The sequence below is a fragment of the Sinocyclocheilus anshuiensis genome, unplaced genomic scaffold (genome assembly GCF_001515605.1).
Source record: "Sinocyclocheilus anshuiensis isolate Anshui unplaced genomic scaffold, SAMN03320099.WGS_v1.1 scaffold1170, whole genome shotgun sequence".
NCBI classification, from domain to species: Eukaryota; Metazoa; Chordata; class Actinopteri; order Cypriniformes; family Cyprinidae; genus Sinocyclocheilus; species Sinocyclocheilus anshuiensis.
In genome coordinates, this window is record NW_015538055.1 from 1,869,156 (window position 1) to 1,893,789 (window position 24,634).

The 24,634-nt window shown below is 36.3% G+C and overlaps 2 protein-coding genes across 2 annotated transcripts in view; one reads left to right on the forward strand and one right to left on the reverse strand.

Moving 5' to 3' along the window:
* Positions 1-16,037, reverse strand: part of c4 (complement component 4) — a 17,846-nt gene extending 1,809 nt beyond the window's left edge. Inside the window, exons 1-37 of the mRNA XM_016479042.1 lie at positions 15,861-16,037; positions 15,658-15,728; positions 15,490-15,575; positions 15,194-15,276; positions 15,009-15,096; positions 14,817-14,922; positions 14,585-14,711; positions 14,258-14,373; positions 13,956-14,129; positions 12,771-12,968; positions 12,463-12,657; positions 12,231-12,374; positions 11,929-12,058; positions 11,755-11,832; positions 11,464-11,664; positions 10,850-10,967; positions 10,677-10,747; positions 10,447-10,586; positions 10,107-10,310; positions 8,863-8,914; positions 8,689-8,772; positions 8,356-8,559; positions 5,508-5,583; positions 5,142-5,298; positions 4,954-5,058; positions 4,699-4,867; positions 4,344-4,531; positions 2,881-3,036; positions 2,578-2,637; positions 2,398-2,488; positions 1,954-2,128; positions 1,738-1,825; positions 1,202-1,276; positions 908-1,010; positions 732-821; positions 549-641; positions 385-468 (exon numbers count right to left, since the gene is read on the reverse strand). Coding sequence (XP_016334528.1) covers positions 385-468; positions 549-641; positions 732-821; positions 908-1,010; positions 1,202-1,276; positions 1,738-1,825; positions 1,954-2,128; positions 2,398-2,488; positions 2,578-2,637; positions 2,881-3,036; positions 4,344-4,531; positions 4,699-4,867; positions 4,954-5,058; positions 5,142-5,298; positions 5,508-5,583; positions 8,356-8,559; positions 8,689-8,772; positions 8,863-8,914; positions 10,107-10,310; positions 10,447-10,586; positions 10,677-10,747; positions 10,850-10,967; positions 11,464-11,664; positions 11,755-11,832; positions 11,929-12,058; positions 12,231-12,374; positions 12,463-12,657; positions 12,771-12,968; positions 13,956-14,129; positions 14,258-14,373; positions 14,585-14,711; positions 14,817-14,922; positions 15,009-15,096; positions 15,194-15,276; positions 15,490-15,575; positions 15,658-15,696 — 4,348 coding nt within the window. The 5' untranslated portion in view covers positions 15,697-15,728; positions 15,861-16,037. The remainder of the gene's footprint in view (positions 1-384; positions 469-548; positions 642-731; positions 822-907; positions 1,011-1,201; positions 1,277-1,737; positions 1,826-1,953; positions 2,129-2,397; positions 2,489-2,577; positions 2,638-2,880; positions 3,037-4,343; positions 4,532-4,698; positions 4,868-4,953; positions 5,059-5,141; positions 5,299-5,507; positions 5,584-8,355; positions 8,560-8,688; positions 8,773-8,862; positions 8,915-10,106; positions 10,311-10,446; positions 10,587-10,676; positions 10,748-10,849; positions 10,968-11,463; positions 11,665-11,754; positions 11,833-11,928; positions 12,059-12,230; positions 12,375-12,462; positions 12,658-12,770; positions 12,969-13,955; positions 14,130-14,257; positions 14,374-14,584; positions 14,712-14,816; positions 14,923-15,008; positions 15,097-15,193; positions 15,277-15,489; positions 15,576-15,657; positions 15,729-15,860) is intronic.
* A 3,387-nt stretch (positions 16,038-19,424) lies between these two features.
* LOC107682967 (NXPE family member 3-like) lies at positions 19,425-24,385 on the forward strand. The gene is made up of 9 exons (XM_016479069.1): positions 19,425-19,666; positions 20,539-20,609; positions 21,209-21,628; positions 21,712-22,127; positions 22,222-22,298; positions 22,481-22,620; positions 22,689-23,057; positions 23,354-23,600; positions 23,734-24,385. The coding sequence occupies exons 1-8, from the start codon at positions 19,597-19,599 to the stop codon at positions 23,552-23,554; spliced, it is 1,764 nt and encodes a 587-aa protein (XP_016334555.1). The 5' UTR covers positions 19,425-19,596; the 3' UTR covers positions 23,555-23,600; positions 23,734-24,385.
* The last annotated feature ends 249 nt before the right edge of the window (positions 24,386-24,634 follow it).

Below are 24,634 nucleotides of genomic sequence, written 5' to 3' on the forward strand. Positions count from 1 at the left end.
CTGGTTTAAATTTAAATAATTGTATAATTTTACCTGTATATTATCTTAAAAACTCCACTAAGGAAAAGAAAGCCATTACAACAGTAATACTGTATTAATACAGTAATATTAATACTGAAGTTCTCTGTCATTTTCACTATGAAAAGGAGGCATAGGAAATTTTGATAGGAGAGACACGAAAATAGCACAAAATAATTTCATGCTGATCAAATCATTTATATTATTTATTTTCTTTATATTATTATTATACAGTAAATTTTTGACTGCTGGATGGCGTGATTCACCCATCAAAATCAAGTATTCAAAACAGCAGTATAATAACTAATATAACTTTAATTAACCTAACGATAGCATTTCATTTTAAATGTAAAAATACTAACTCACCAGTCTGAAGAACGTCAGTGATTAATGTGGTGTAGTACATAAAAACGTCATCAGTGCTTGAGTTGAGAATTTTGATCACATAGGCTATAGGAAAAAGAACACATTTAAAATATTAATAAGTTTAGACCAACATATTTGTACATTATTTGCTTTTAGTTTCTCACCATAGTCAACACCAGGACTGTAACATGCATAACTACTCCGGGTGTTGTGTTTCATATCCTTGCTGAAGGTGACTTTCAGCCTTGGACATCCTCCTGAAAATAAGTGCAAAATATAATATATAAATCTTAAGCTTTTGGATATGTAAATAAATATATTTCACAGCACACTAGAGTTTTTCCCACCTTCTGCACATGTACACAAATCCCCGCTACAAAGTTTGGAGATCATTGGGCTTTTGTGAGGGGCTGTATAGAATATGCCACATCTCTTTTCTGTGTAACACATCGAATAGCATTAGTCAGTGTTCACCACTCAGAAGTGTTGTCATCAAAGTGTTTGGTTCATAGAGTTTGACGACCTGGGCTGTAATAGTCATAGATGACAGCAGAAGCAGGTTGGACAAGGCCCATGGGAACAACCTGCTCAGCACCAAACTGAAGACACTCCTCGGTTTCGGTGATCTGTTGACATGAACCATGCAATCAAATCATTTGTGTTTCTGCTTGATCTGTTGCATAAATACTGATGAGCCAGTTTAACTATAGCACTTTTTAAATTCAGCAGTAAAGGAAAACTGAAAACGAAGCAAACCATATACCAAGAGGATATATCAGATTCATGGAATACTTAAAGAGAGAAACACTTCTGTTACCTTTGCAAAATAAAGAAAGACTTTATTATGATGGACTTCATAGTGATCAATGTACCTCTCTGTGCCCTTTACATTCTGTGAAGAAGAAAAAAAAAGAAATTCTTAGAAAAGAAACACATTCAAATGTTAAATATTAATTAATTTGTTACATATATGTATCATCTGCAACAAAACAAAGCCAGGAAATTACATTTGGTGATACTATGGCATAGTGATGGTATCAGATGGTAATAGCATGGTACTTTGATAAATGCTACCTTACAAAATATGGTGCTTAATGTAAGATGATACATTTTTTAAAGTTTGGACTACATTTGCAACCCTATTACTCATATTCATTTTTTTATTGATTTTATATTTTTATATTTTTTATTTTATTAATATTTATTTTATTTTTATTTGTTATTTTGATGCTTAATGCTTATTCCTAAAAATAGCATGCTACTTACAATGTAACGAGAAGAGAGAGAGAGAGAGAGAGAGAGAGAGAGAGAATTCGATTTAGATAGAATTGTTTAAAAAAAATGCATATGCACATGTTCCAAATCTTTGGCGTTTGGTATAAGTCCGCTTAGAAGTGAGATTTCCACCATGACCATGCCAACAGTATTCTTCTTTTTCATGCTGTATGAAGACAGAAAAGAAAAAAATAGTTGATTTCAGAGAGGCCAAACAAGTATTCATAATTCTGCTATGATTTGTATAACAAATCAATAATTTAAATACATAAAAAGACTGTTTACTGTGCTCACCCCACACACACTGTGTATATGACTGAACTCTCTCTCTTTGGCTCCTCTGAGATTTGTCTTTTTCTGCGGTTGCGAAGATCAAACCATTCTATGCTGCTCATGGGCTCATCTTTTTGATCTTCATCGACGTCGTAATTGTAATAGTCCTCAAACATTTCTTCTTTATTGTATATTTCTAGAGAAGAACATATTGACTTTTAGTCTGATGATATCTAAGGTCAAATATTATTATATTTTTAATGTTTGCTCCTCCTCCTCACCACCTGAGTGCACCCTCGCTCAAATATTACAACTGTGTAACTCTCATTGACTTTTTAATCTTCAATATCCTGTTTGGCAGTACAATTGGTATATACTTTTTATATAAAGTGTATACATTGCAGTGCACTCAATTCCTATTTAATTTATTGTTTAGAGTGACCTCTTCCATGATATTTTACTTACTGTATTCCAGCTCTCCTTTCACTGTAACACTAAGGTGAAATAGATCACAGTGTGATTCATCCTTCTTCATAGTTCTATATGTCTGCACAACCTGTAACAAGCTAAATGTCATTCAAAACACTATAAACTGAAACATTACAGATCAACAATTAATTAAACTGGAGGAAAAAAAAGTCTTACTGCTAATGTTCCACGTCCTGTTCCCTGAACATTTAGTGAAACTTTACCAACATTTCTGACCTGTGTGAACAAGTGCACATATAGTCTTCTTGTTATAGCATACATTAGCATACTTTATCACATATTTAATATCAAATGTTTTTTATTTCTAGTAACTTGAAGGTGGAATTAGTGGGAGGGGCTTACTCACTGAACAGAGGATTTGATTGGACAAAAATATGGGCAGTAGTTTCCAGATTGTAAATATATATGTTTGTCAACATTTAGGAATATACTAGAACTGTTTTAAATAATTTTTCTTACCTTAACAGCTGTTGCGGTGAGTGCATTATATTTGGTCAAGTGTAAATCTTGTTTTCGGCCATTTTCAAGGCACATTTCTACCCTCAGATTCAAGTCTTCTACATCATTGTTCTGCATGCTGTATTTCGCCAGAGCCTCAAGGGCCACGACTGTGTCCTATTTAAAAAAAAAAAAGAAAATGGATTTATTAATGCAATACAGATTGTGTCAAAGCAGCTTTACAGAGATAAACAGGAAAATAGCAAAATCAATTAATAAAACAACTATGGAGACAATTCAGATTCTGCTGTAAAGCAGCTCTAAAAGACTGCAGTTTCATTGTTTAGCTCAAGTCAGTTCAGTGTTGGTTCAGTTCAGATCAATAACAGTATGAAGTTCATTCATTTGAAACAAGTTCAATTCAGCTATAAGCAGTTTCTGCAGTTTCAAAAACTGTTTCTGGGTCTAAGCCTCCACTCAGCACACTGTGAGTGTATATTAGCACCGTCTGTTGTTTGCTTTTGGGATCATAATATAGAGCGTTTGGACCATCGTGTGACATCACATTTAACAAGTATATAACTTATGGAGCACTCTTTGTGTGTTTGAAAATTTTTTACTATACCTCAACACTATAAAAACAAACACAGCTGTCTGTGTTTTACATTTGAGTACACAGAGTTGTTATTTTATGGGTTTTTAACTTATTAGCAATAAATATTATATTCAAGTCCTCATAATACAACGTATGTAATTGTGTGTAGGATCTGTAACCACCAGACATGGAGATAGTTTGATGTCATTTTCCATTTTTGTGAAACTCCTCATAACTGAATAAAAGGTACACTACTGTTCAAATTTTGTTTGAGTAGGTAAGATTTTTTTTCTTCTTTTGTTCACCCTGCATTTATTTTTTTGTTTAAAAATACATTAAAACAGTAATATTGTTAAATATTATTATGATTTAAAATATCTGATTTCTATTTTTAATATATTTTAAAAATGCAATTCATTCCTGTGTTGCAAAGCTGAATTTTCAGCATCATTACTCCGGTCTTTAGTGTCACCTTCAGAAATCATTCTAATATGCTGATTTTGTGCAAAAATAAAAATTGTTATTATGTTAAAAACAGTTGTGCTGCTTAATATTTTTGGGAAAATTGGGATACATTTTATTATTTTAATAGAAAGTTCAAAAGAACAGCCTTTACTTGAAAATAAGAAGAATAGAAATAAAAGAAGAATAAAAATGATTTGTAACATTAAAAATGTCTTTACTTACATTTACAATTTAATGTGTCTTGCTAAATAAAACTACTAATTAAATGGTACTTTGAATGGTACTTTATATTAACCAATTTAAAAATATGAATACATCTTTTTGTTGTTGTTGTTGTAGTTTTATTAATTTTTTTATAATCAAACAACTGGGAGTACAGTTACATTTAATCATTTTATTGTTATATTAAAATACCACAACCCACCTGTGTGGACTGGAATCCACCACCATATTTGCGCTGCTCTGTCAGCCAGTTTGCAGTGAGTTTAGCGGTGGCCTTGTCACGCAGAGACAGTGCGCTGAGCAGAGCATATGCTGTGGTCTCCACAGATTCAGCGTCTGCTTTACCAGCTGATTTACCTCTGCCACCCTTGGAATTCCAGAAACACTTTGCTTCACAGAAAGAAAAGAAACGGTGCTGTGAGAATTGGAACATGATAACTGAGCTAATAAATAGTGACCACTTTTTAATCACATATCTTTTGTTTATATTAAGTAGTTTATGGCCTAACAGAAAGAAATTGAGATGTGAATAGGCAGGTAATAACTTCATTACTGACTGTTGTCACAATTAGCAATGCTTTTTAGCTTTCGGTGTGCCTGTTGGGCTTCTGCACTTGGCTGGTCATGCAATGACAAGGCATAAGCTGTAATGGCAAGCGAATAGGTACTTTCCAAAGCATCCGACTGTCCCTCTAGGTAGGACTTTGCTCTATCCATTGCAACTCTCTGCAAATAAACAGGTTTGTACAGATGTGTTTATTCAGTAGTGAATAAATAGAGGGCATATTGTGCAACTAGTGTTAATATGTTACCAGTTCTGTGTCGCTTCCCAGTTCGTACAATTTCAAAGCATGGTTCATTGAAATAAGGATAAAAGCAGTTAGGGGAACATCATCTTTCGCCTGTCCAACTCCTCCCTGAGGATAAATATTAGTTTTTGTTTAATCAGTGTTAGCAACCATTACTGATAAATAAAATAAATACACCCCTTTGGCTGTACCTTCATTCCTCTATCATAGAGTCGATTAGGATCATCCCATGCACCATTGCTCTTCTGTTTGGACATGAGATAAGACATAGACTCCTGAATATAAGAGTCTTTCACATTGATAATGTCCCGAGTCTCTGTCAGCTCCTTGGCAATAAATGCTGTAAGCCTACAGAAAGATTGGATAGAAAAAAAAAACACTTTTGCACAAATATGTCATGTCATTTAAAAAGCAAAAGTCTTACATTTCATGTGGATTTCTTGTAGTTAATATAATAATTATTTAAATGAATTTTAAGCATCTGGCAGACACTTTTATCAAGGCCTTGGCATTGACAGTGCCATGCAGTACCAGTCATGCTAGAGCCAAAAACGTACCAAATACTGCTTGGAGTCCTCAGAAACGCTCCGTAAGAGCCATCAACTTTCTTGTGTGTGAGGACTGTGTTGTAACCTGGTACATGAGAAGATGAAACAAGATGTATGTGGTATATGTGATTTTCAACATCCTATCATTTGCCATATATATTAAAAACCTTTTGTGTATTGGTGGGCCCAACAACAACTCTTGTCTGTCAGATTTATACTGTATGTGACTATATGACGCATACAATACTGTTCAAAAGTTTGGGGTCAGTAAGATTTTTTTAAAGAAATGTATTACTTGTATTCAGCAAATACGCATTAAATTGATCAAAAGTTACAGTAAATACATTTATGATGTTACAAAATATTTCTATTCTAAATGTTCATTTAAGCTTTCTATTCAAAGAAAATAACTGTATCACCGTTTCAACAAAAAATATTAATCAGCACAGCAGTAACAACTGTCAAGATTGAAAATAATAATAAATATTTCTTGACCACCAAATCAGCATATTAGAATGATTTCTGAAGGATCATGTGACACTGAAGACCGGGGTAAAGGCTGTTAAAAATTAGGAATAAATTACATTTTAAAGTATATTTAAATAGAAAACAGTTTTTTAAATGGTAATAATATTTCACAATATTACTGTTTTATTGTGTTTTGGATCAAATAAATACAGCTTTGGTGAGCATAAGAGAATAATGACCCCAAACTTTTAAATGGATTACTCATAAACAAAGGTGGACAAAGTACTGTACACAAGCTCTATTACAAAGTACACAACTCTAGATACTGCTGCTCAAATATTACTCCATTACAAGTAAAAGTTGTAAGGACATATTTTTACTTAAGTAAAAGTACAGAAGTACTTGCTTTTAAAAGTACTTAAGTACCAAAAGTAAATTTCCTTTTTTATGAACGCACTGTTTTATTATTGTTGTAATACTTGCAATACCTTATGCCTCTGAAGCAACTTACAATACATTACGCCTACTGAATACACTGACTAGCTTGTAGTGTTTTTGGAATGAAGAGCTTTTAGAATGTTAAAAACCTATAGAAACCAAACAAGTGAGTAGACCAGAAAAAAAATGTTTAACACCCCTACCCACTCCCACAAAAACAGCATGGTGATCTCACACAGCTCTGGCAGTGTGTGCACACATCTATGTGTAGCCATTCATCCACATTTGAACTGAGTGGACAGTGAAATTGCTGTAAATACAGAGTGATAAGAAAGAAAAAAAATCAAACCTGCTTTAAAACCCAGCAACACAACTGTAGCTGTATAACGTTACAACAGCAACACTGCTTTAAAGGGATAGTTCATCTTCGGAACATAAATTAAGATATTTTTGATGGAATCTGAGAGCTGTCTGGCCCTGCATAGACAGCAATACAACTGAAATGTTCCCAAGTCCAGAAACGTAGCAAGGAGATCTACCATGATCAAGGTCCAGAAATGTAGCAAGGAGATCGGTAAAATAATCCATGTGACATCAGGGGATCAACTGTAATTTTACGAAGCTACGAGAATCATTTTTGTGCGCAAAAGGGAAAAAAACGACTTTATTCAACAATTCGTCTCCTCCGCGTCACCCTGTAGCACTATTTTGGAGAGTATCCGCTATACGTAAACAGCATATGCTGTTCTGTGTCAGCTGTGTCACGCCGGATCTGTTTCCTACGTTGTTGTGATTTGATCTGAATGAAAACAGCGTATCCGTGTGATGCAGCTGACACAGAACAGCATAAGCAGAGGAGGCAAATTGCTGAATAAAGTTGTTTTTTTTTTTTCTTTTGCGCACAAAAATTATTCTCGTAGCTTTGTATAATTGCGGATGAACCACTGATGTCACATGGATTATTTTACAGATCTCCTTGCTACGTTTCTGGACTTGGGAACATTTCAGTTGTATTGCTGTCTATGCAGGGCCAGACAGCTCTCAGATTCCATCAAAAATATCTTAATTTGTGTTCCGAAGATGAACGAAGGTCTTACGGGTTTGAAATGACATGAGGGGGGAGTAATTAATGACAGAATTTTTGGGTGAACTAACCCTTTAACACAAAAACAAAACAGCAAGATTTATTTGACATCAAAACAAAAATGTCAAAAATGCTCTCGCAGTACTTTGATGTCATACATCAAGTGAAGTGATGCAAACTGTGAAGTGATGCTTTAAGTTGAACACCTATTGTGTTTTGTTAAGAGACTCACAACAGTTCTTCTGTGGCTTTATAGGTAATATTTTCATTTACACCATTTTGCTAAATCAGACAATATCTTTCTAATAATATGTCTAATATATACCAAAATATTAACTTCTTATTATTGAATTGTTGTAAATAAAAATCACATTTGTAACTGGTCAGTGTTCAAAAAATGCTAGGAAATCACTTCATGTAACCCTACAAGAGTGATTAATGATAGGCTGTCTAAAAAAAAGTCTCATTTTAGAGAAGAAAAAAACACCCACTGACTTTCAAAGCCGCAACATAGTAACGACTTTCTACTTCGAGGACCTTGATAGAAATGTAGTGGAGTGAAAAGTACGATAATTGTCTTTAAAATGTAGTGAAGTTAAAGTCATAAGTTTCCAGAAAAAATAATACTGAAGTAAAGTACAGATACTTTAAAAATGTACTTAAGTACAGTAATCAAGAAAATGTATATCGTTACTGTCCACCTCTGCTCATAAAAAGGAGAAGTAAAGCTTTGGTAAAGTTTTAAATCTATTGTTCTCTATTGCTGCCAAATTACTTTTGCATAGACAATTTCTCCTGACTCTCATAGTTTATGAACTATTAGAACATTTACTTAAAGTTGTAGCATCTACAGGTATGGATACCCACCGGTTTGGATCATCGATTGGGCCTCATCTCTGCGTTCAGCTTTCAGTGATATCCATTGTTTGGTGGCATCCAGGTACCTCATGGCATGAATAGCAGGAGACATCTTCACCATAGTCTGCTCCGCACAGCCAGTGGGCAGCTGAATGAGTTTATCGATACCCTCCAGGTTTAAACAGTTATTTACAGACTCGCCCATCACTCCACCTGCAAAATAATAGGGTCATTATATCTATGATAGAGTATGACAGAGGAAATCTATCTATCTATCTATCTATCTACCTACCTATCTATCTATCTATCTATCTATCTATCTATCTATCTATCCAACTTCACCTTTTAAACTCAAATTGATTTCGGAGTCCACCCCACCAGGGATCTCATCAGCAGGGACTGGAATATCAATCTCTAATTTCCTCACTGTGCATAAGAAGACAAAAAAAATGTTATTACAGTTATGAAAAGGCCAAGAACAGATTTACTGATTATATAGGCCTATTGGATTCTTACAGTTTGGATCAATGTTGTACTCCCTGTCAATAGTGGCGATTTCCCCTTCCCCCTAAACATGAAGGATTTGAAAGAGAGTTTTTCAGTGTCAAATATATTGGCACTGGAGCACAGTAAAATCTGGGTATGCCAACTTAAACGGATAGTTCACCCAAAAAATGAAAATTCTGTCATTAATTACTCACCCTCATGTCGTTCCAAAGCCGTAAGACCTTTGTTCATCTTCGGAACACAAATTAAAAAATAAAAAGATATTTTTGATGAAATCATTGAAAAAGCATGAAAGCATTCTGACCCTGCATAGACAGCAGTGCAACTCAAACGTTTTATGGCCCAGAAAGGTAGTAAGGGCATCGATAAAATAGTCCATGTGACATCAGTGGTTCAACCCTACTGTTATGAAGCTAAGAGAACACTTTTTGTGCACAAAGAAAACAAAAATAATGAATTTATTCAACAATTTGTTCTCTTCCTTGTCAGTCAACGTGCGTTCACAAGAGTACCACGACGCATGCGTGTGGTGCTGCTGACACAGGAGCCGGCGTTCTGACGTAGAACTCGGATGGGGTGCGCCTTGTTTGCAAGCAGAGGAATGCACACGCATGTATTGTGGTACTCTCGTGAATGCACAACGGAAGAGAAGAAATTGTTGAATAAAGTCGTTATTTTTGTTTTCTTTGCACACAAAAAGTATTCTCCTAGCTTCATAACATTATGGTTGAACCTCTGATGTCACAGTTTGGGGCAGTTGTGGCCTAATGGTTGGAGACTCGGACTTGTAAGCCAAAGGCCTCGGGTTCGAGTGCAACAAAAAAAGTGAATGTATAGCGCACCACGACTGAGGTGAAACCCTTGAACAAGGCAACAAACCCCCAACTGCTCCCCGGGCGCCACAGCAAAAATGGCTGCCCACTGCTCCGGGTGTGTGTTCACGGTGTGTGTGTGTGTGTGTGTGTGTGTGTTCACTACTCGCTGCTGTGTGTGTGCACTTCGATGGGTTAAATGCAGAGCTCAAATTTACTTTCACATGGACTATTTTATCGATATCCTTACTAACTTTCTGGGCCATAAAACTTTTCAGTTGCATTGCTGTTTATGCAGGGTCAGAAAGCTCTCAGATTTCATCAAACATATCTTAATTTGTGTTCCGAAGATGAATAAAGGTCTTATGGGTTTGGAACAGCATGAGGGATTAATGTCAGAATTGAAATTTTTGGGTGAACTAACCCTTTACCACACTTTACCTCCACACGGAGCTCCTTTTCTACTCGGTCATTAACAGTGTCTGAGGCATAAGCCAGCACGGTGATGGGGATATTTCCAATAACAAGGGGCACCACGGTAAAATACACAGCCACCGCTGAGTTACCAGGAACCACAACCTCCTCCTTCACCTCACTCCCACCAGCAGTGCACAAACCTTCCTTCTTATCCATCTTCACTATTGTCTATAGAGACACATGATATGGCATTTCAATCCTGTTTGTCACACTTTGCCTCACTGGATTAATTTGTCTAATATTTTTCAGGCACCTGTCCTAGTTAGCAAGAATGACACCTGAAATAAAGCTTCATTAAATTTACCTTTAAACTCTCTTGCTTGTAATTGTACACAACAGCTTTAACCTGAAGCTGCTCATTTCTCTTCACAGAGTAAGGTAGGTTGACGGACAAGAAGAAATCCTGGAAGACCCTCAGGGGCTTTGGTTCTGCAATGCAGAATCCTGGAAAAAAAACAACAACGACACAATTTGAAAACTGATCAGCATATAAACAGGACACATGATATAAGATTATATATATATAAAAAAAACCTTTTGTGGGAGAAATGCCCACAGCCTGGATTTCCCAAGTGGTTATGGAATCAGGAGCAACTGCATCATGCCTAAAAGTTTACAAAAGACAAAGAATATTTACATATAGAAAATTACGTTAGAGCCGATTCATTCTGTTCATTAGCAGAGAAAGAAAAAGAATTCAGGGTAACCTGATAATGCCGGTGCTATCTGTATGAATGACTGTCCACATCCATGACTGTGGGAAGTATTTACGAAGGTAGATAGCGTCCTCATTAATCACAATTTTGTCCAATGTGTCGTCGACGACTACAGTGAGAAACAGACAAATAGTGTAGTTAGTTCAGCTTTTGAAAGTAGCAACGTTGGCAAGCATAAACTACTTGCCCTAAACAAAACATTTTTAATAGTAATAATAATAATAATAATTGTATTTTTTTATAATAATAATTGTATATTTTATTATTTAAAATTATTTTATAAATGTGAGTAAATGAATGATAACAATAATAATAATAATACTACACTAAAATGACCCTCACATTTTTTTTTTTTACATTGAAATTGATTGTGTGATTGTGAGTAAGCAGTGAGGCCAATTTAGTATTAATATGGACAACATGTATTGATTTGAATTTATATTATTATTATTACTAAAATATACTAAACTGGCTTCACTGCTCTCTCGCATTTTTTGTCTGGTTTGATTTAGATGACTTGCTTGAAATCAATGTAGAATTGTGCAATCAATGTGGCTTTAATCCAAGAAACCCCTTTCCGAGAAATTATGCAAGACAAATTGTACCTCTTCCAAGGCTGGTTTTTCTCTTCTCAAACTTCTCCCTCTTCCTCCTCTCATTTGCAGCTTCGCAGCACTGTTTAAAAGCCTTACGACAGCTGTCCGATTCTTTTACTCTTTTGAGACGCTCATCACAGGACGTATGCATTTTGTTAGGCCTTACACCATCAAGACAGCATTTCCTGTCATGGTCCTTGAAGCTGTTGACTGTAGTGATGATATCATTATTTGACGTGATTAAAAACAAATCATGTGAGGAATCATCAAAGGGAGTCAAAATGTTGTTTTGCATCTTACCGACTTCATTGTATTTTTTAACATAGTCCGCTGCTCTTCTGATGCGAGGTTCAGGTTTAAATTTGTAACACTTATGCTCTGAAAAGAAGTAAAAATTTTACGCGTTACACTTTCATGCTCTTATGTGGTTCCTGAAAAACAATTCATAAAATAGGATGTCAGCAGTTATATTACCTAGAGGTTTAGGGGTTTCCATATCACAGTTACACATGAAAGTTAGCCCAGCTCTCTGAAGAACAGCACTGGAATCCTCTCCTCCTCCGATCGAGCAGGCCAGGTCATACGAGTTCATATACTCGAACATCTGTAGGTAAAAACAAATGATCTTCATTATGAGCAACAATCCTGAAATGATACATGGAGTACCTTTAAGAGTACACTAGCACAGTGTACTAGATATCCACAAAACTCATGGGGTTTTAACTTTAATGGGGTTCAACTTTCAACTTGTTTGTACATAATCCCAAATGTGTTACCTTTTGAAGGCTTAGTTTGTTTTTGCTCAGAATATAAACTGCTGAGTCCGCTGCAGCAAGAGCCACCTTGGTCTTTGGATCTGTTCTGACCGTCACTTCAAACTTAGTTGCAGGTTTTATCTCAGGCAGTGGATCAGTTTCTACCTACACACAAAATGGTATTTTGCATTTCAGTGGAAACATCTATCACTTCACAATTTCGATTCTGAAAGATAATTCGCCTCAGCCGTACCTTGCCTTTGCATACGTCTTTCACATCGACCCACACAGAGTCAGCCACTATTTTTTCTTTTGGTGAAGAATCTGTAAAATAGTAGGCTACCAGGCGAAAAGAAGGCACCATCTCCACATTGACATTCACATTGACTGTTGTGATTTCAGTTCTCGGCACCCTTCCCACCTGCACAATTTGTCCCTTACTCCAAACCTGTTGTGGATATAATTATTTTAAAGACATTCGATTGAAGATAAAGCAAATCTTTGCTCTCTGGTAAAAACCTACACATAAAAAACAACAACATCAGAGCTGATTGTTCTAACCATAAAGTAAATGAATGTGGGTTTTGCTGCACTCTGAGGTGTAATGTCCCGTAATGTGGCTTTCAAGGCCTCTCCGGGCTGTAGAACCTGATGCTCCACTTCCAAACTAAGATAGCTGTGTTCTTCTGCTTTTGTTGCACTGGCCGTCATCTTTTTATCACTACGAATGACCTCCTGGTCTCTCCCCTCGGCAAAAACCTGCAAAAAAAAAAAAGTTATTAAATTGATAGTTCCAGTCCTGGATGCTGATTGGTCAATACCAGAGACACAAGAACACATGAAACGGTAATATTATTGTTGTTGACAGCTGATCCAAAGCAATGTAATTGTATATTTTGGCCCCTTAAAGAAATAGCTTACCCAAAGCTGAAAATGTACTCATCCTCAGACCGTCCAAGATGTAGATGAGTTTGTTTCTTTATTGGAACAGATTTGGAGAAATGTAAAGGGGACATAACACACACAGCTTCTGCCAATCTCATGTTAATCTTGAGTACCTTATAGAGTAAAATACCAAAAACCAAAAACACACTTCTTCGGTGACATTGTTGATTTCGTGATCTAAAAACAAAATGGCAAATCCTTCTCGAGCAAAATTAAACTTCAAACTTTTCCAACTCGTTTTTTTAAACTTTGGCCATGTTTAGCATGAGAATCCAACTCTTTAACAGTGTAAATAAGTAAGAACTCATGAAACAGCATTAGACCTCCCCTTTAACATTACATTACTTGCTCACCAATGGATCCTCTGCAGTAAATGGGTGTCGTCAGAATGAGATGATAAAAACATCACAATAAAATGCCTTGATAGATTTGTGTGTTACAAACACGCAGCTTTTCAGTTTACAAAACGTTTGTTATCAATAAAACTGATGGATTGGAGTCATGTAGAATACTTGTGGATTATTGCTTTGTTTGTTTACAAATATATTTTATCAGCTGTTTGAACTCTCATTCTGACGGCACCCATTCACTGCAGAGGATCCTTTGGTGAGCAAGTGATGTAATGCTAAATTTTTCCAAACCTGTTCTGATGAAGAAACAAACTCATCTACATCTTGGATGGCCTGAGGGTGAGAAAACTGTCAGAAATTTTCATTTTTGGATGAAATTAAATTTTACTTTAATTTGGGCTTTGGAATGGAAATAATGATATTACAAAATGATTATCATGTGAAATCTTACTGTTACAGCTAAATTCTTAGCGTGTGGTGGTATTTGAAACGACATGGCTACATCTCCCATGTCATTTCCCCGGCCCTCATTTTTCAGAATATGCTCTGGTGAGCCTTCTATTGTAACAGTGGCTGTAAATTTCAAGTTTGGAACTCTGTTGCCATCTGGATAAGTTGCAGTAGCCTGGAAAAAAAGGAAAAGAAATTACAAAACCGTGTGCCACTAACATATATATATTTTAATTCCAGTCACTGATACTCAGAGGTATAAAACGAATACATTTAAGTTCAGAAATGATTTGGGCCACATACCAAAACGGAAAACACGCCACCTGGGGTGAAATACGTCTTGGTTTTTGACAGATCAACAACATATGGGGATGTCACAATCTTCACAGAAGAGCTCTCAGCTTCCTCCAGATTGCCACCTGCATAGAATAAGGATGAATATTCTTTGTTTTTTAATTTTCAATAATTAAATGTATTTTCATTTCCAATTGGGGATAAATTGTAACTTTAATTGAATAAAATAAGTGCATAAGATGAAATATTATTTCATCAATATAATATAACTAGAATTTATTTTGGATTGCATGCATTTCCCGATCTAATCATGTCTACTTTTTGTTTGTGACTTACTTGCTTTTTCCAAAACCGAGACTGCAATGTAAAGATAATATCCCTCTATATGGCCTTGAGTGTTATTTTCTGATGCTGTCTTTAAGTCCTCAGTGCGTACCTCTGTTTCTGCAGTACCATCCTCTACCTACATAACAGCAGAATACAGACATCAAATAAATCAAAACAAAATTAATTATCATAAATATATGTTTAGGCTAATATTGCAAATACAGCAAAATGATTTACTTACTGCTATCTGCTTTTCAGTGCCTGGAAGATATATCTTATTACCCTTTTCATCAATAAGTCCAAATCGAATATATGCTATGCCATTGACCCCCTTCCCATAAGTATATCTGAGAACACCAAAAGCTGATGAGTTACATAGCAAAATCTGAAGTCAACACCAAACCCAATCAGCATGTGTCAGTAGTAGACGTACCTAGCAGAGATGTTGAATGGAAAGGACTTGCTCTTCAAAATATGGTAAGGCTGTGGAGCCTCAATGGTAACCTCAAATGTGGGCAAAACTATAAAGAATGAAATGCCATTTCTAAGGGTTAAAGTGACAGGTGAAGTAAATAAGAATTCTTAGAGTAGATGCACCTGGAGTTTAATAACACCTACCGTATTCCTTGACCTCAAACTCCAATGATGTGGTAGATTCAGGGTACTTATGATATGACGCAATGATTTTCCATTTGCCTGCCCTGAAGGATTAATAAAATTACACAGAATATATAAATGACATCCATTAAAAAGGCATTGTAATGTTGTCTATTGTATGAGAATGAATGATATGTATATACTGTATGTGTACATGTGAAATTAACAACCAAAGCTTTAATTAATTATATACATAGACACTTTATTTAGTGTTAGCTTTGTTTAGTGTTTATTTAGTGCTCATGCAGTTAACTTACTGCTCTACTCCTGGTATAGTGATAGTTTTTTCCAAAATTTGGTCAGAAACCAAAATATGATTGTAAACAATAAAGCCTTTGCAGTTCTGTAAAAAGAAAAAAAATGCCTGCTCATTCAAGGTAATTGTGAATATTATTTGCATTTCCTCATTGACAAAAACAACTTACAATTATTTGAACATGGATTTCATCCTTTATGGGGATCATGAAGTTGTCTAGTGTGAAGATTCTGTATTTGACTGAGAAACAGAGAATAAAGAGAAACTAAACAAGAGTGGCAATTTTTAATACTAGTAAGCAAGTAATGCAGATTTAACAAAAGTAAAAGAAAAAATAATATTAATAAGAAATAAGAAAATTATTTATCATACCATTTTCTCCTGGATTATAAATTGGCTTGTCTGTTTGGATGAAAATGTACCCTCTTTTTGTTGACAAAAGAATGCTGGCTTTTTTTGCATTTCCGTCTTTGTCCCCAAAGACATCATTGCTTGTGGCTGCAAGCTGAACATACTCTTGCACTTTTGTACTTCCATACAAGCTGCGATCAACCTATTCATGAAGTCATGTGATTTACAGAAAATCTTGTTCATAACAGAACACAGCAGGGAAAGCAGCTGTCTGGAGCAAAGGCAACGAGAAACTAAAACAACAATCTAATACAGCACTTTTATGTATTATTTTATGCCATGTGTCTGTATTAATTTTAGTAATGTGATTAATAAAATGCCCCTTTTACTTAGACATATCAGTCTGAAATATCTCAGTATTATGCACTGGGTTGGGAACTGAATCGCACGTGTCGTGCATTCAGTGGCGTGCACAGATCTCCGGAGGTGCAGGGAGTAGTGGCAGTGTTGCCAGATTGGAAATGTCCAAGTATCGTACCAGAAGCTCAAAATTATCGTATTTGGAAGAAAATTATCGTACACGAGTAAAAATTTACAGAATACAGCTATTTATCTACTAGACTAGAACAACAACTTTTTGACACAACCTTCAAATTACAACAATAAATAAATAACTATGCTAGGGCCCTATGAAATACGTTTTATTTTTTCCCAAATTCCTTTATTTTTTTTTATTCCAAATGTAAATTTTTTTTGGATTCTTGTTTTTTTTTTCCATTTGAATTTTTCTGGACTCCTTTTTAAATGGTTAAATTAAATTTTATTAATCAAAAGCACGTCTAATTAAATAATGAAACGCATACAATCCAACATCAAATCTATTAAAAAGTTTAACAAAAATTACATGTTTAGGGTCTTATGAAATGCTCTATTTTTTCACCTTGTTTACTGTTACCAAATTCTGTGTTTTAATATGTCTAATTATTTGAATGCATAAAAACTAATTTTATATTCATAGCCTTATGAAATTCTGCATTGTGTATTTTCATTTTTCTGGTTATCGAATAAATGCATAACACATTAATTTAATTTATCTTTTAATTAATGAAAATTAAACAAATTTAATTTTTTGGCAAACAAAGGGGATTTACAATTAAAATTAAAACATGGAAGAAATATTTTGATTATTCCTTAATAATTTATGTACTTATGTCCTATTTAGTGAGAAGGCAGATGCTGAAATCATGCGAGCTTCACGCGCGCTTCAGTATGTGTGTAGTAAACAAAACCGCCTGACATTCATTCAGACCATAAACTATGATTCAGACAGACACAGAACATGCAGGATTTATATTTAAATAGCCTTTTTGCGGCTTAATATTTACAGATACTAGTCATATCACGATTTAAGTGTAATGACCTTCCTTTGATTAATTCATCCAAACTTGGACAAATTCCGTGACATTCCGCGTTATACAGTAAATTCTGTTGACTGGATTCTGCGATTCCATCCGTGTTTTCCGCATCGCGGAAACCATAGGGCCATAGGCGTACCTTGTGGGAAGGTCCAAACTCCACCTCTGAGTCGCTGTCATCAGAATCCTGCGTGTTGCCAGATGTTGAGGGTCCTGAGGTGTGCACCAACCCATTTAGAGCGTCTGTAATGAGCCGATTTCATGGCTTTGTTTTGATGAGGTTGACTTTGGATTCCGTGACATTCTGCGTTATACAGTAAATTCAGTTGACTGGATTCCGCAATTCCATCCGTGTTTTCCGCATCGTGGAAATCACAGGGCCATCAGTGTTGCCAAACCCCTCCCTCAGAAAATCTCTAGATTCAAAAGTCTCCATTTTTCACAAAAAGTCGCCAAATATGAAAACATACAGGTAGTAAAAGTAAATACAGGTAAATTTGGTAAAGGTAAAGGAAAGTAAATATATATATATATATGCAAGCACATCAAACATGATGGAAAGACACAAAAGACACATAAAGTTGGGAATTTGTTTTATGTGTCACCAAAGTGCATCCCTGTCCTGCTCAAATACAACAGATAACCAAAAACAAAAACTATTCATACAAACTTATTTCAGTCAACACACTCTATTACTACAAAGTAAGTGCAAAATACTGCATCCCAGCACACATGACACGACGATGCACTGTGTCTCTATCTCAGTATCTGGTTGACATGACTGTGCATGAATTGTGGTATAACTTTTGTGTCTGTGGTTAAAACAAGATGTTCATTTTTTCTCCGGCATCTTGATTGATGCTTATAATGAAATTGTGGTGTACGTCATGGCAGGCGTGGCGTACTGGTGTGTTCACTGCGCAGACTCATTGGCATGATTGAGAGCAAACGTGAGAGGTCACGGGCCTACGGCAGGGTGTGGCCAAGTAAAAAAATTTAAATCTCCAAAAAATGGCTAGTTTTATTTAAATATAACTAAAATAGCTCCTTGTGGCAAAAAATTAAAAAAAAAGTCGCAGCTACAATGAGAAAGTAGCTAAATTTGGCGACAAAATCCCCAAATTGGCAACACTGAGGGCCATAGGCATACCTTGTGGGAAGGTCCAAACTCCCCCTCTGAGTCGCTGTCATCAGAATCCTGCGTGTTGCCAGATGTTGAGGGTCCTGAGGTGTGCACCAACCCATTTAGAGCGTCTGTAATGAGCCGATTTCATGGCTTTGTATTGGTGAGGTTGACTTTGGAAAAACACGTTCTGAACTTTCGAAATTATCGTACATTATAGGATTTTTTTCATTATTGATCGTACAGAGGTCAATATTATCGTACAAATACGATAATTATCGTACGTCTGGCAACACTGAGTAGTGGCTTTACGAGGGCGCAGTCGGGTGACACCCTCAGTAGAAATCGCGGGGTAGAGGTAGGGTAGGTGATTTGGTTCAAAAACATTTATTATGGGATTTTTTTCATTATTGATCGTACAGAGGTCAATATTATCGTACAAATACGATAATTATCGTGCGTCTGGCAACACTGAGTAGTGGCTTTACGAGGGCGCAGTCGGGTGACACCCTCAGTAGAAATCGCGGGGTAGAGGTAGGGTAGGTGATTTGGTTCAAAAACATTTGGTTGAAAGATTTTCACATCCCGATTGCAATCAAGTGATCTGAATGAATGTATTTACATCGTCTGTGGAAGGCGAAGGTCCATAAAATCGGGTATTAAAATAGCCAGTTGCAGGCTACCAGTTTCGGCCGGCAGGTGGGACTGTTGTCAGACAGCAAGATTCAAGTAACTTTATCATATAGCATTTTGATCAATATAATAATCAATATAAGCTCGCAAATCTATTTTCTTCCCTGATTGGGTTTTAAGGACGCTGTTTTCATCTCAAATTTACTAGCATAGCATTTATATTTTTATAATGATTTTATTGATAACTATGGAATAAATGGTTCAAAACAAAACTAACTGTAAATTATTCGCTTCTGATTTACGTTTACTGTTCTCATCACTTCGAAAAATCTCCTCCAATAAAATGGTAATTCATTCATTAGAAGAGCCGATGAGGCAATAATAGGCTACCTCTCGTGGAAAAGTTGTAGCTATTATTTCATGAGCCAGTGCTTGTAGTCGAATTAGTAGTACAGCCATATACCACAGAGAGTAGGTGGGACTGCCAACTGCAGGGGGAAAAAAACAAAAAACCCCAGGAGACAAAACGACGCGTATAAAGACAGGCTGAAACGCATACACACGGATTTAAAAACAAAAGCTCCAAATGGATGAAACTACATGCTTTCAAAAACATGCCTTACAAAAATCGGACTCTGAAACTCGGGAACAACACTGTAAGTTATTTCTGAATACTTCATTGCATTTAATTTGTTTGCTAAACACTTGAATGCACAGAACATAATAATATAGCCTACTTATAAATGAATAGTGCAAGACTAGTGCATAAGAACAGTGCATTTGCTTTTAAACTGTAACATATTTAGATATTTAGTTTAACATTTAGTTTAGCATGTGCAGGATGATGACGCATCAGCCAATATGCTTTAGGAAATGGATTGAAACATTTGCTAATTTAGTTGTATAGCACAAAATGTAAAATGAGTTCAAGAGTAAACAAAAATTTAAAGAGTGAATAAAAATTTAAATGACAGAACAGCATGTCTTTCCTCTGGTAAGTAGGTAGGCTAATACAAAACAATCACTGAGATGAGAAATATTAGGCTATAGGGACAGAATTGCAGTTAAATTCTCAGTGGATTATACAGGTTTAAACCTGTTTTGTTCAGTTTGGATAAAAGCAAATAACACTACCCATAGTATAAATTATAAACAATTTTTTTTTTGGTTTAAATAGTATTTTCACTTGACACCAGTGTTGATGTGCAGAACACATACTGGCTAGCTGTACTGACTGAAATAATGTAAATCCAACATTTTTTTAAACAGTGATATGGTCTTTACAATAAATCATTTTTTTACTTTGTATAAATGTTTTGTCTTTGGAGAAAAAAAAAACAAAAACAAAACAAAACATTGATTAATATTTAGGATTTGAACCAAACCCAAAATATAATTTTAGAAAAACAAAAAAAATTTAAGTTGGTCCAAGCTGTTTTAAAAATGAATGGTCTCACACTAAAAAATCAATAAAAAATAAATAAATAAAACTGTGGTAACATGCTATTTGGTAAGATTGCTTTTACAGTTCACAGGGAAAGATCGTGGTTACGGAAGCTTTTTACTGGGCTTTTTCTACTGGTAGTCACGTGTTTGCTGGTGAGTTCATGAAAATATCTATTTATGGCTGCTGTTAGCTGTTTTCTGAATCAAATTTACTGGCATTTTCGTCCTTTGTATTTTCCTGGTACACACATCTTTAGGCCAAATTATTTGTTTGTCTGAGATCCTTTACAATTTGCTTGGTATTAATTATGCATTGTACTCATTCTATAGCTCTGTGATGTTAAGTGGGCCATGATAAATAAGCAGGGCATGCAGGTCTTTGAATGATTACATAACTATGTTTGAAGTGTGTAAATGTCTGAAGGTCTTTGTCTAAAAAAAAAAAAAAAAAACTAAAAAAGAAGAGCCAAAAATCTCAAAAGTATGGAAGCCCGTTTCCGCCACCGAATAAAAAATAAAAAAGGTAATTGCGACTTTTTATCTCACAATTCTGACTTTTTTTCCTCAGAATTCTTTTTTCATAAACTCGCAATTCTGCGAACATATCAGTCTTAACCCCCAAAAAAAAAAAAACTAAAACAGATTCCCTATAAAATGCCCTATGTAAATTTGATTTAGAATCAAATGTAGACTGGATGTTTAATAACAGTCAAATGAGTAAAACAAAATAACGGACTATTTTGTATTTGTAGGTTATATGGTCTTATATGGGAAAGGAAAGAAAGAAACGCCCTTCACCCAGTTTTTTGTCTCAGCACTGTGCAGGACTCCAGAACTCTGCAAACTCCGGCTCTCCTGCAGGAATCAATTCAGAAGTCTCAGAAAAGTCTCAGTCACTAATAAACTCTTTTTACTCTGAATTTGGAATCAGTTTAGATGGCTACTCCAGGTTACAGCAGGCTGTTTACTGGGCAGATCCTGACAGATCGATCACAAATGTGTCCATGAGTACTAGTCCAGCCCACACCACATTCATCATTGAGAACCTGAAAGAGAGCTACCAAACTGGTGAGGAGCTTTTTGTTACGGTGCATGCAAAGGACTTTGATAATAAATCTAAGAGTTATGGAGGCGACTTTTTTCAAGCCAAGCTGTTCTGTTCTAAAACTAAGGTCAGTAATTGTACACATTACTTACCTGTTGTTTTTACTGTAAACTCTGAGAGAGTTGTACTCAGAATATTCCTCTGTCACAGGCCAGTGTGTTTGGGGAGGTGGTGGACCTGCTCAACGGCTCATACTCTGTGCGTTTCCTCCTGCCGTGGGTCGGCGAGGCCCAGGTGGCTGTGCGTCTAATTCACTCCAGTGAGGTTGTGCAGGTCCTGAAGCATCACAGAGATACTGACTCTGACAGGGTGTACTTTTATGGATTTTACGAGGGACCAGGACCAAATAAGACCAGGCTGAGTGAAGCAGTGATGTGTAATGTTAAGTGGGACAAGAATGGACTAGAGCATATGGGAACTGGAGACTGTTGCTGTGAATACAAAGATCCCTGTACCGAAGAAATATGGCGCTGCCAGAGACCCAAATCCCTGCCATGCAGTGCCCTTGTGTACCACTCTATGGGTGGTTATAGAAACCGTCTGACTGATAAAGAGAAGAAGCTTATGTGAGAATAAATGATTCTTGATTGACTTTATACTTGATTTATTTAATGCATTGATGGAAGGCAGTATGACAGACAAACATGTTCTCTTTGACAGGACGCAAACTAACAAAGGTATCAATGGAGATAAGAGCATCATCAAAATATTTCATTCCCATGGAAATGAAACTATTGGTATGTTGGTCAATAGTTTAACCCAGAGTAATAGTACAGCAGAGATGCTGGGAAATATGTTGCACAAAAAAAGAGGAATAAATGTACTGACAATGCAAGTCAAAATAACGAGTTTAGATAAATTTTGGGCAAACTCATAACTTTGTTACACTACTTTCTGTTTCCCTTTACTCACCCTGCAGATGTAGCAGAGAAATGTCATCCTGGTTTACACACTCCAGTTCCAGCCGGCTTTTACCTCAATGATGTGTGGACGTCCTTTGTCTGTAGCACCCGACATTTTACAACCCAAACAACAACAGAGTGCCTGAAAGACAAACACAAGGGGGTCTGAATACTTTCCGTACCCACTGTATATAAAAATTGTGTTATATATGTGCAATACATGGGATCATATTTGTTGGTGTCACGTTTTTATCAGCCCTGAAACAGATGAACCTGCATGTCCAATATCAGTCAGGGCCGCTCCTAGCAGTGGATGTGAAGAACAACATTGACTTACACTGGAGGGCTCATGGCGTTCCTCTGCGCAGTCGAAAATCAGCAGTTGCTAATCTGCACTACATCAGTAATGAGATCGATGGCCTGGCAGGAGGACCCCACATGGTCATTATGTTTAATCTGGGGCCCCATTTCACCACGTACCCTCTGGATTTCTTCACCCATAGAGTGTTGAGGATCCGCAAAGCTGTTCTAGCATTGTTACAGCGGGCGCCTGACACTACCGTTATAATCAAGACTGTCAACACTGGCTATAAGGTAAGCCTATGCAGCAGGGGTCCACAACTCTGGACCTCGAGATCCACTTTCCTGCAGAGATTAGCTGCAACCTGGATTAAACACACCAACCTGCAACTTTGTAGAAATCCTAAAGACTTTGATTAGCGTGTTCAGGTGTGTTTGATTAGGGTTGGCACTAAACTTTGCAGAAAATTGGATCTCGAGGTCCAGAATTGAGGACCCCTGCTATACAGTTTCATGTGTTTAAATACAAGGAGGCCACACTGTGATGGCAAGTTTAGGGTTGATGGTGCGTTTCTCTGTCTTTATAATAGGATATTTTCGGGAGTGATTGGTATTCTCTTCAGTTGGACAGAATTCTGCGTTGGGCTTTTCAGGATGTTGGTGTTTATATTCTGGATGTGTGGCAAATGACGGCCTGTCACTACAGCAAAGAGAACATTCATCCAGGCACTGTCATCATCAAAAACGAGATTGACATTTTACTCTCTTTTGTTTGCCCCGTATACATTTAAATGATTAAATTTTACTACATTTGAAAATTCAGGTCATGTGTAGAAAAACGTCTCGGTTACATATGGTAACCCTTGTTCCCTGAAGGAGGGAACGGAGACGTCACGTCAGATGACTGACAAATTGGGATCTCAATTCGTCGGTCATCCGACATGACATTGGGAGTGACCGACTGAAAGGGAACTACCCTGAAATACTTTGTGACTGTTTTAAACAAGTGTGCGCTTGTGTACTAAAAACAGGTCACATAAACACTGGAATGAATTGCAGTTGTATTCCTGCATCCATATGGATTTGTCACTCCTGATGCTTGTCTACTATACGCATACTTTAAATTTTCACAACCCTAACCAAATATATTTAAGAAGTTATATTGGATTAGGTAAAATGTAAAAATACAGATTAAATAAATAAAAATTAAGATATAGCACGATGTTACATAGTTTCTTGAACTGGCACCAGGCAAACACATAGATGATGGACACACAATTCACAAAAGATCGCTATTAATCAAACATTTTGTCTTTGTAGAATAATGCTTGTAGATTATATCAACTGAACTCCAATTTAGTAAAGTGAATGTATCCCCGCCTGTCACACGGAAGACCGGGCTTCGATTCCCCAATGGTGAGACCTAGGGGGCAATCGTGGCCTAATGATTAGAGAGTCAGACTTGTAACCCAAAGGTAGTGGGTTTGAGTCTCTGTACCGGCAGGGATTGTAGGTGGGCGGAGTGAATGTACAGCGCTTTCTTCCACTTTCAATACCAAGACTGTGGTGAGACCCTTGAGCAAGGCACTGAACCTCCAACTGCAGCAAAAAATGGCTGTGTGTGTGTGTTCACTACTCACTGCTGTGTGTGTGTGCACTTAGATGGGTTAAATTCAGAGCACAAATTCTGAGTATGGGACATCATACTTGGCCACACGTCAGGTCCTTTTCCTTTATATTACAAAACTAAAAATCATAATGATTATGAGTTCACTAAGGACACTAAATGCCAGCAGCAAGTAATAGGTATAATATAATAATCAATCATCTCTATCATGATTCTTAAACGATTCTGAATTCTGAGTTTAAAT